This window comes from Sinocyclocheilus anshuiensis, unplaced genomic scaffold (genome assembly GCF_001515605.1).
Source record: "Sinocyclocheilus anshuiensis isolate Anshui unplaced genomic scaffold, SAMN03320099.WGS_v1.1 scaffold78, whole genome shotgun sequence".
Classification (NCBI taxonomy): Eukaryota; Metazoa; Chordata; class Actinopteri; order Cypriniformes; family Cyprinidae; genus Sinocyclocheilus; species Sinocyclocheilus anshuiensis.
Genome location: NW_015544250.1, coordinates 1727534 through 1739769, shown reverse-complemented (window position 1 = coordinate 1739769; position 12236 = coordinate 1727534). Strand labels below are relative to the sequence as shown.

Here is a 12236-nt window from a genome sequence, read left to right as displayed (position 1 = left end):
AATATTAAAAAAATAAAAAAAAAGGTGTGTGTGTGTGTGTGTGTGTGTGTGTGTGTGTGTGTGTATATATATATAAAAATTGAATAATAATTACTTTTATACACCAAAGAAAGTAAATGCTGAAATGGATGAAATCTCACTGAAGAGAATTACTCCAATGGTGACTTGAAACATGCATTTTATTACAAAATATAATCAAAAAGACGACATAAAGCTAAAACATCAGTTATTTCTGAATAACAAATATTTATGTCAGTAAGTTGGATTTTAATTTTTTTCTTAAGGATGCTCATTTTTTGCTGTCCTGGATCTTTTCTGCCACTTCTATTGTTTAAGTCTTAAGTTTAAGTAGTTAAGCTTTGCCTTTAGCCTCTCAGTCGCTAAAGTTACACCACCCCGAGCCCGTAACCCGACACAACGCGCATTATCTCTGTTTTCCTTTCACACGTTGGAAGCTCCTTTGGGGGAAAATTCCAATTGAAGCTCTCACAGTGAAGCCCATAAATAAACAGTCAAGATCTCAGATGCAACGTAAACACTCTTTGCTTTGAGCCACTCGAGCAGGACCGCTCGCTTTCTGGCCGCAAACGAGATAAAGGCCCTGATGCACTTCAAGAGAAATCAAAGATTATCTGGTGTGACGTCATTTTGAACAAAACTGGACCAAAACATTTTGTTTGGAGTCCATTTCATGAGAGCCCTGCACATGACATGTGGATATTAAGAATTTGTTCCCTCGTTTTATTAATTCGTTCCCTTGTTTTATTAAATTGTGGCCTTGTTGTTCTGATTCATTACCTTGATTTGAATGAATTAAAACTAGGGAATGAATTAGTTCAACATGGCCGCTGTTTACCAACAGGGTTTCTGCAGGTCTTAAAAAGTCTTAATTCATTCTTCCAAAAATTCAGGCCTAAAAAGGTCTTAAATCAGAGCAGAAATTATTAAATTCATAGTCATGGCATGTTGCATACGCTGCAAAAAAATGTATATTTTGCTCAATATTTTTGTGTTGTTTTTCAATACAAATATCTAAACATCCTAAACATCTTGTTTACTGAAAAATTAAACAAAATTAAGTGAGTCTATTCTTAAAACAAGGATAAACATCTGTCAATATGGAAAACTTGTTTTCACAATTAAGTAGATTTTTTTTTTCTGAGCCCATTGGCAGATATTTGTGCTTGCTTCTCAAGTAAATGTATCTTGATTTAAGAATCTTTAGTCATTTGCACTAGAAAACGACAAAAATACTGATGAAGAACATCACTTTTTTGCAGTGTGATCAAAGGGTACAGTAAAAGTTATTTCCATATTCTACTGTTTTGAAACAGATCTATACAAGCCTTAAGTTATTTATTTATTTAGTTAGTTTGTAAAATGAATTCAAAAGTAATGGAGATGTATTGGAAGTTGATTTGTCAAACTTTGAAGCATTTCTAATTCAGGACATTTAGATTTAGAAAACATATTGACGTATTGTGTTCTATTTAATTTATTCCTTTAAATTTTCTTTACCTGGACGTAAAATGTTTTAAATTTACCGTCATAAAACCTGCAAACTCTAACTAAAATGAAGGAACAAATTCTACAATACTGACAGTAGACAATATTTCAAATCGCTGAAATATCATAAATATGACCGCACCTAAATACTGTTTGATAACATTATTCTCAGGTATTTTAACTACTTTTTACCCCTAAGCAAAGAATGAAACTAACTTTGCTGTGCATCAGGGCCTCAGGTGTAAATGTAAATCCACCTGTGCGCTCATCTCTTTCTCTTTCTCTCTTTCTCCACCATGTCATCCTCTCCCGATGTATGCCGGACTTCCTCCTTCCTCCGTCCAGTTTGTGAGTACATCATTTATCCATCGCTCTTCTTTAAAAGCCGCAGTGAATATGTCTCTTTTGTGCTGCAATGGTAGTCGTCACAAAGGTGCGATTTGGTTAGTGAGAGCTGAGGGTTCCCCGCCAGGCCAAAACAGGAACCTGAGGAACAAGTGTAGGAGACGTCACATCCTGTTGGCCGTCGTCCGTCACGTGGAGCCTCCATGAGACCTGTCGCGCTGTCAGTCAAGCATGTGTGCCGGCCAATCCATCTCAAGGGTACGACAGCCCAAACAATAGAGCGGCTGATGGTGAAACCAGACTTCATCTATCACAATATGTCCCGTGGGCAGGACTGGAAACACCTACAGGAGACAGGACCCTCCCTTAGTACAGAACACATGCTTAAGAATACACAATAGTGGAGATATGATGCATACTGTGTACAGATGAAATAGTACGCAGTATGCATATGTAGATTTCAGACTGTAGTACATTGTTGTTGGGTCTAGTAATTAAAAAGTGTAATTTGGCATTTTTAATTATATGTCTATTTAATTAAATATCTTTTGTCAGAATTAGGGTAGAGTTACTAAAATCATAGCATTCTGTATATTTTTAAAATAAATTAATATTTCTATTATATTGAAGCAGGGACACGTCGAATTGATTAAAAGTGATAGTAAAAGCATTTAAAATGTTACAAAATATTTCTATGTCAAAGAACTTTCTATTCATTAAAGAATCCTGAAAAAATGATCTCAGTTTCCACAAAAAAAAAAAATGAAGAAGCACAGCTGTTTTCAGCATTGATAATAATAAGAAATGTTTCTTGAGCGGCGAATCAGCATATTAGAATGATTTCTGAAGGATCATGTGACACTGAAGACTAGAGTAATGATGCTGAAAATTCAGCTTTGCATCACAGGAATAAATTACATTTTAAAATATATATTCAAATAGATAAAACAGTTTTTACATGTGAGCATAAGAAACTTCTTCCAAAAACATTTAAAAAAAATCTTACCTTTGTACAGTAATGGACGTTGTTAAACTGGAAATGGACATTCACTTTGAGCCCGTTGCATTGTGGGATGCATTATTTGGATATGCTATTCCAAACATAGCCATGTTATGCCACTAAAAGCATTCAAGTATGCCATATTGTTGTCACATGACCTCATTTAGTTTAATTCAAGGAGCGGCATCCTATTCTTGCAATCTTTATTTTGTGTTTTTAGTGTAGTTTTGTGTAGAAATGTCTTAACTCTTGGCAGTCCGAATTAGTATTTGACAAATTGATGTTAAAAATTGAAATTATATCAGCTGATACAGCTTGGAGAAGTGATCTCATTTTTACTTTTAACTTCTATTTATTTGGTATTTTTCACAATGCATTAAAATGAGTGAAACAAAAACTTAGTTAAATAATGTAGATCAGAACTGTATTTTATTCTTTGCTACATATGAATTTCTTTACAAAACTAAAAATTTCCATTTCATTTATGCACTCGTTCATTTATTTTTTTTAATTTACTCCTTCAATTTTTTTGAGTTTTGAGAGGTTTGGTTTAACATTCCAGAAACAGAACAAATGACTTAAACAGAGTCAATTAAACTTTCCAGAAATAAAAAATTCCGTGTTAAATAATGTAAGTCAGAAATGCATTTTATTCATCATGAAAATTGAGATGTGATAGTATTTAATGTTTTTTTTTCCCTCACTCGCATGACTCTTCTTGAAAGAAAAACAGTTCAAATGAGGAGAAAAGTTATTTGATCATTTTTTGTTCTCTAGAATAACATGCACTAAAAATTATGCAGAGTACATCCACATAAAGTGGCTGATTTTGATCCAGTGCCGTCTTGAAGAATCCACCGCACATCGTCCTCCTGATAGAGGAGGTGTGTCGCTCAGGCTGAGGTCAATAGCTTTCCCATCTTCTCCATTCTTTGTGTTTGAGCGCAGGGCATTTAGAAGCTCCAGCATCCGTGTGCATGTGTGCGTATCTGAGCTTGAGTGTGGTGTGCGGCCCCTTCTCCTCTTGACAGGCCTTGTCAACAGGCTGATTCCTGGGTGGGTCCTTCATCAGAGGGTCATACCAACATCATCAATCTTGCACCCCGTGACAGGCCTGTGCTCCCCCCGCAGTGGGCTCACTGGTTTGTTGTTTTGTAATTAGACCGCCATTAGATGGCAGGAAACCGTCCCCTCCACACCCTCTGTGCACAGCTGGGGCCCGCTGGCAGCCTATGGGACCCGCGGGCCACTCCACAGCGTGGCGTTAGGGGGGTGGGGATCTACCTAGTGGGAGAGAATGAACATGCGGAGTGTAAATGATGTATTACAAGATGAATCAGATGGCTTGACGATTGTGTACTAGCTCAAACAAGCTGGTCAAACAAGCAATATGAGGATTCAGATCGACCGTGCTGCCCACAAGTCTGAGACCACACTCAAGATCTGCCTTTTTTGGATTTAGACAGGAAATGAGCCTTTTTAAGATTAAAGTTTTAGAATTGTGAAAAATTTAGAAAAAAAAAAATGTGATGAATTATTTTTAAAAATGCTTAAATACATGTTCAATATGATTAAAAAATTTTTAATTTAAACTATGAAATAACATGAATGCAAGTGTGAGAATTATGTAGTAAAAAAAGTTAAACCAAACCTCTCAACCAATTTCGTTATTTGAAATAATACAAAATACAAATAAAAAAATGAATAAAGTCTAATAAAAAATATTAAAATAAAATTATAAATAAATAAATATTAAAATAAAAATGTTATAATGATGAAATCATATTTGAAGGAGTACTTAAGATTCTGCACAATTCCTTGGTTAAATATGATAAATGATAAAAACAATTGTGAGTGAGTGAGTGAGTGAATGAAAGAATGATGAAAGTAAAAAGAAATGTTAAAGTAAAATAAATAAATATAATAAAATAAAGTAAATAAATATTATAATGGAAAAACAAGAACAAATATATAGTATTCTGCACAATTTCTAGGTTAAATGTAATAAAAACATTTAAGAATGAATAAATGAAAGAATGGATAAATTAATAAAGTAAAATATGAAAATAAAATTATATTATAATTAAAAAATGTTATTTGAAGAATGAATATTAAGTATTATGCACAATTTCTAGGTCAAATGTAATAAAAGCATTTTTTAAAAACTGAATAAAAGAATGTAGAAAAAGTAAAAAATAAATGTAAGAATAAATAAATATTAAAATAAAATAATATTATAATGAAAAAACTATTTGAAGAATAAATATTAATGTATAAATAAAATAAAGAAATAATAAAATAAAGGGAAAAAACAAACAAATATAATGAAAGTAATATTTGAAGAAATAGAAGAATCTGCGCATTTCTGGGTCAAATGTCAAAAGCAAATTTTTGACACAGACCATGTTATAAAGAGTTCATGGGTCATACTTTGTACAGGAGGATGTTATTTAAATGATGTTATTTTATGTAAATGTGTCTTGTGTATATTTACATTTATATATATTTTAGTATTGTAATGTTTCAATCTCTTACAGACAGCGCTGCACTGGGCTGCGAAACACGGTAAAGAAGACATGACCACAATGTTGGCAGAAGCAGGGGCTGACATCAATACAAAAGTAGTACGCACTTCATAAATCAATTCATTTTTTGTCAAATCCATATATGCCTAAACTCAAATGCATTTACTAATCATATATTGGTGTCTCCTTTTCTCTCACAGCATGTAAGTACTCCTCACCTTATATTCACCCCATGCCTGGGTTAATGTTTCTCACGTGTGTGTCAAGCTGCCAGAAAGTGTCCGTTTTGAAATGTCCGCTTCTGACATAACTCCTGTGAAAGGGTATGTGGGTGCCCAGCTGTGCAAATGAAGCCAGGCACTGTTTGAGAATGTCTGTTCATAAATCAAACTCTGTCATGTTAACAGCTTCCCTTAAACAATGTCTTCATGTATTCCAACAGCAGGCTCAGAGCAAAGCAATTTGACTGAATTACCAGGCAATTATGATTCTGTCATTAGATTTTGCCGCTGTAACCTCAGTTAATTAGTGTCCCGTCTTTCTCTTCCCCTCTCCTCTTCTTTCTGTCACTCTCTGATTCTGTTGTGTTATGTTTTTATGATTGGGACATGGGCACTAGGGGGTGAGTGTCGAATTTTCCTTCACACAGTCCGTTTCTTTTCATTTGTGTTTAGTAGTGAGATTGATCACTAGAGATATTTAAAATAGCGAACCTTTTCTGTTTGGGTGAATCTCACAAATAACATTTTCACCCCAAAATCAAAAGAAAATAAATAAATTTAGCATATTTTAGCAGTGTTTATAATATTTAGCAGTGGTGAAATTTTATTTTATCTATTGTTAAATTATAGTTATAATCTAATTTTCAGTATTGTAGTGTGTGCATTACTTTTGCATTTATTTATTAATTTCATAAATTTTTCATTCCATATATATATATATATATATATACAGTGGGTAACTTAAATGATTTTAGCAAATGGCTGCAATATAACAAAGAGTGAAAAATTTAAGGGGGTCTGAATACTTTCCGTACCCACTGTATTTATGAAATTAATGTCATAGGGCAAAAAATCTAAAATATATTTTGAAATATGTAAAATATTTGTGAATGTAAAATATATTTTGTATTTAAATGAAATATTTAATTAATTATATTTAATTAAATAGTTTTGTTTAATTTAATGCAATATATTTATATATGTGTGTGTATATGTACATATTACGGAAATGACAATTGATAAATAGGTTTAATTGTCATGACAATAATGTCTAAAATATATGACATGACTAAAAACATGACTAAAAATCTCAAATATATTCATATCTGATATACATCATGACAAATTTTAATTTATGTAAAATATTTGTTAATGTAAAATATATTTTGCATTTAATTTAATTTAATACAGCATATGCATGTATTTATATATGCGTGTGTCGTGTGTGTATATGTATGTGTTACGGTAATGCTAATTATTAAATGGGCTTAATTGTCATGAAAATAATGTCACAGTGCAAAAAAATTTAAATATATTTTAACACATAACAATTTTTACTACATGTAAAATATTTGTAAATGTAAAATATATTATGTATTTAATTACATTAAATATATTTTGTTGAATTTAATTTAATAAAAAATATTATTTATAAATATTTTTTTATTTGATTCTTTTGATTATGTGATGAATTATAACCTGCTCTTGACACTTTTTGTGATATTCAGTATTTTATTCTCACAGGGATACACACCTTTACACATTGCAGCACTGCACGGGCATCGACATATATTTGACCTGCTGGTCAGGACATATGGTAAGCATTTATGCCATTATTATTTTATTATTTTATTTTATTTTATTATTTTATATTTTATTTTATTTATTTTATTATTTTATTTTATTGTAATTTAATTTAATTTTATTATTTAATTTAATTTTATTATTTTATTTTATTTTTTTATTTTATTTTATTTTATTTATTTTTTTTATTTTATTTTACATTTTATTTTATTATTTTAAAGTTGCTTAATTTAATATTGCTGAAATTTGAACATGTGCACAGGAGCAAAGGAGAATTTGCGGGACTACAGCGGCCACATAGCATATCATTACCTCAGTTTACGGGAGACAAGATTAGAAGACCATGAGCTATGTGAGTCAAACTTAATTCTTGTTTTTTTTTTTTTTTGGTGCATAAATGCAATGCAGCATGAGGGTGTTTAGTCCATTCAGACATGTGGCACATGTGGAAAGAGCAGCACTGAAGATGTTTTCCACATTAGCGCAAGCATGTGGTTTCTCTGAATCTACGGGGTGCCTCGTGGATCAATTCTGGACTTTGTGTCTTCACCTTATTTGTCCTTCCAGTGTGTTATTTCATGCACAGTGTGGTCTTCTTCTTAACACTGCTTTGATGTTTGTTCTCCAAGCTGAAGTCAGCGAGTGCCACAGTCTAACCCAGGCCGGCGAGCGCAGGAACAGGAAGATCACCTCATTATTTCACTCTATGAAGAAGTGGGGTGCAGCAGAGGAGCTAGCGCCCGTGCCGGAGGAGAGGACTGTTGCTCATCAGCTAATGCTGCCTGCGTTTAGACCCAGAAAGTTCTCACGGTAGACTGCGTGAAGTCCAAACATCCTCAGTATCGCTTTAGTGCCACGTGAATAGTTTACAGATGAAAACGCACTTTGCTGCTTTTTTCGAACAAATAGTATGATTTAGTTGTATTCACATTTAAGTAGCTTTTTAGCTTAATAATTAGCATTTGTGGTGTTATGCCACAGCAGTGTGTGATATTCGGTAAGTGTGATGTCTTATTTTCTCTGCTAAAGGTTTACAATTTTCATTAAGCAATGAAAAGGTACATTTTAAAATACCTGTACATCATATGATCCCAAGGTTTTACAAGAACTCCGTTTCACTAAATATGTCAATGCTAAAGTTCTATCTTGAATAGAGACCAACTTCAGCTTTAATTTGCCTTATCTTCACCTTACATAACTTAAAAGTCAGAACCACTGTTTATGGCTCTGTGAGAATGTTTTTCATCCTTAAAGACAACAAAATAAAAAATACCATATTTATTAGTTTTATAATATTTTATATACCCTTATTTTATAATATACTCATTCATACATATATATATATATATATATGTATATACTGTCCACACACACATATATGTAACTATATATAGTATGTTATATATAATTTTGTATATGTAATATATTAAATATAAAAATATTGAACTTTTTGCGAAGATAGATATACAGATAACATATAAATATAATATAAAAAAATAAATGTATTATAAACATTTTTTTTCAGCGTACATTATTCTTAAGCAAAAAATAAATGAGCAAACAAACAAATAAATAATGTATTTATAATGTTCCACCGAAATGCAATGACATTCTCTGCCCCTGAAATAACTTTCCTTTTATGATGACATAACAAAGGCTCTGTGGACCGGAAAATATCATTTCAGCCAACAATACCAAGAATTTTATGATAAAATTCCTATGAAAAAATCAGTCCTATTCTGCATTATTTCAGTTTGAAAAATTCAAATATAATTTCATGGAATTTAAATGCAAATGAGCAAACAAACAAATAAATAATGTATTTATAATGTTCTACCGAAATGCAATGACATTCTCTGCCCCTGAAATAACTTTCCTTTTATGATGACATAACAAAGGCTCTGTGGACCGGAAAATATAATTTCAGCCAACAATACCAAGAATTTTATGATAAAATTCCTATGAAAAAAACAGTCCTATTCTGCATTATTTCAGTTTGAAAAATTCTAATATAATTTCATGGAATTTAAATGCTTTGCAAAAGCCTTTTCGTTTATTCTTTTCTGCCATTAATGTCTTTGTATGGTTTTAGCTCATTTTTATTATAAAATAAATGTCTTTTGCATTCCAAAGGATGATGTCGAGTAAATCTTCTAGTCAGTGCCTTATACTGGAAGTCTGAGGGTCTTTCCTGTTACCTGAGTGTTTATTTCATAATGTAATGTATGTTCCCTTCTATAAAAAGAAAAATAAACTGTACTGTGTAATGTGTGCTTTTTTCTGTTCATTATTGTCTGTTTTTTCCTCTAATTGTTAAGATAATTTTTTTGTCATAAAGTGTTGCGCTCCAATCCTCCCACCTTTCCTCCGGGCCCTTGCGCTAATCTTTCATCACTCTTCTGGATCACCCTAACAAGATTACACCCTATCAGATCTTCCACCTCAGTCACTGTCCCCTGGCTCGCACCTTCCCAGCGAAGCTCCTCGGTTCTTTTCTCCTCTCCTTCTTTGATGCCCATCAGTCGCTCGTCTTTGAGCTCCCCAGATGGAGCAAATATGGGCCCTAGCGGCCCTCCGTAAAGTCCTGAGCCCTTAATTCCAGCTTAGTTGCAAAAGGCCAGCGCTTGCTTTTGGGTTTTGGGTGTCACAGGGGAAGACAGACAAGTGGTTTTGTGCCTCATTTCTGAAGGGCATGGCGGTGTTTGAAGGATAAGAGGGCCTTGCTGTAATAGATACTTATCTGACTGCCCCGCAGTCCTCAAACACGCTGCTCCTCTGAAGAGATTAGAACCCAGGGAGGGCACATTAGCTCTAATCCCATGCTTTGAGGGCTCTGCCCCACCCCACGCCCCACTTATTCTTGCCCCTTCTGTTGCAGGGGGATACCTTGTATCTGGCCCATGTGTAAGGGGAGCCTGTGGCTACACAGGAGGGGGGTTGGAGGGTGTGTGCGTGTCTGCGTTTGTGGGGGGGAGGCCACTGAAAAGCACGGAGAGGCCTCTACTGCTGTGTAACTGATTCCCGGCTCTCTGAAGAGATTAGGCACTACATTGTTGGTTTGGTTGCTCATTTCCATCTGAGGGCCGCTCCCCCTGCGGTTACGGGCCGCCATTGTGCCTGGGAGGGGGAACTGAAACCAGCGGCTCAAGGCCTCCAGCTTCCTTGTAGTCTTTGTTTTACAAATGACCCAAAATGTAGATGTCATGTCACAGATGCCTTACAATCACACCAGGTATTGATTGTAAGGGGGAAACAGCCGCATGAGGAGTGCCTTTGTTAAGCGCTTCATGCGAGTCTGACTTGTGTGCCTTAAAGTTTCCTCCCGTTTCTGATCACAAATTATCAATAATGTCTGTCTGTCTGTCTTATCTGTCTGTCTGTCTGTCTGTCTAATGCATATCTATCTATCTGTCTGTCTGTAATACATATCTATCTATCTGTCTGTCCGTCTAATGCATATCTATCTATGTCTGTCTGTCTGTGTCTAATGCATATCTATCTGTCTGTCTCTGTCTGTATAATGCATATCTATCTATCTGTCTGTCTGTCTAATGCACATCTATCTATCTATCTAATGCATATATATCTATCTGTGTTGCATTTTTATCTATCTCACATTTCTGTCTATCACATTTCTGTCTGTCGGTCGCATTTCTATCTGTCTGTTGCATTTCTCACAAATTATCAATAATGTCTGTCTGTCTGTCTATCTGTCTGTCTGTCTGTCTGTCTAATGCATATCTATCTATCTGTCTGTCTGTCTAATGCACATCTATCTATCTATCTAATGCATATATATCTATCTGTGTTGCATTTTTATCTATCTCACATTTCTGTCTATCACATTTCTATCTTGTCTCTGTGTCGCATTTCTATCTGTCTGTTGCATTTCTATCTGTCGCATTTCTATCTGTCGGTGTCGCATTTCTATCTTGTCTCTGTGTCGCATTTCTATCTGTCTGTCTGTTGCATTTCTATCTGTCGCATTTCTATCTTGTCTGTGTCGCATTTCTATCTGTCTGTCTGTCGCATTTCTATCTTGTCTGTCTGTGTCGCATTTCTATCTGTCTGTCTGTCTGTCGCATTTCTATCTGTCTTTCTTTAGAACTGAGGTGTTCTCTCCTTGCGCTCTTGTTCTCTACGTTTTTTTTTTTTTGCAGCATCCCAGTCTTTCATTCAAGCAGCAGAACACGTAGTAGGAATCTGGATGCCATATGGACGCACTGCACTGTATTCTCAACCATACATAAGGATGATCATGTGGATGGGCCCCAATCTACAGCACAAACTCCAACCACCATGCCGCCTGTCACAGGCTAACGAACACCACCTGTCACTCACCCCATGCGGGGGCTGTCAATCAAATCACACCCCGAAAGAGAAAGAGGAGTGGGCGGGACCGGTCTAGACCCCTAACAAAGGCATCCTCCCATTGGTGAGTACTTGCAATGTCACTTCTCTGTAAAGAAGAGTGATAGAGTAGGGATGATAACACAAATGACAAAAGATAGATGGATAGTGGAGGGGGTGGTTGATAGAGGGGAGGTGGGAAAGACTGATAACATTCACGTTCAGCTAACTTCCCTCAGTTTGGGCCTGTGGACTTGGCATAGCTCATTAGCTCTCAAAATGAGGGTTTTGAACACTAAAAACAACAGCATTGTTTTAGGCCAACACTTTTATGAAGTCACGCCATTTAAAATTAAACCTGTCTTGTAATAAAATGGCCCATATAAAAATACAATTCTTTTTAAAAGGTGATTTTGAAAGAATTAAGAGCGATTTAGACCATAAATGGATGTTTATATTCATTTCTCTACGCTGTAAAACAAACATACTGTCAACCTAAATATGTGTTTGTAGTGTTAAAGGGATAGTTCACCCAAAAATGAAAATTTGATGTTTACTCTCATATATTTTGTTACATTGCCATGCATTATATGACTGATAGACTGCAACGGCTGGAGTTAAAAATCATCAAATGTGTTCTACTCAAGAAACAAAGTCACCTACATCTTGGATGCCCTGGGGGTAAGCAGATAAACATCACATTTT

At 34.6% G+C, this 12236-nt stretch overlaps 1 protein-coding gene across 1 annotated transcript in view; it reads left to right on the top strand.

The window, feature by feature from the left end:
• Nucleotides 1-8449, top strand: part of LOC107697826 (uncharacterized) — a 30745-nt gene extending 22296 nt beyond the window's left edge. The window contains exons 8-12 of the mRNA XM_016498679.1: nt 3993-3997; nt 5389-5473; nt 7117-7194; nt 7444-7537; nt 7590-8449. Of these exons, the coding sequence (XP_016354165.1) occupies nt 3993-3997; nt 5389-5473; nt 7117-7194; nt 7444-7537; nt 7590-7995 (668 nt within the window). The 3' untranslated portion in view covers nt 7996-8449. The remainder of the gene's footprint in view (nt 1-3992; nt 3998-5388; nt 5474-7116; nt 7195-7443; nt 7538-7589) is intronic.
• Nucleotides 8450-12236: the final 3787 nt, after the last annotated feature.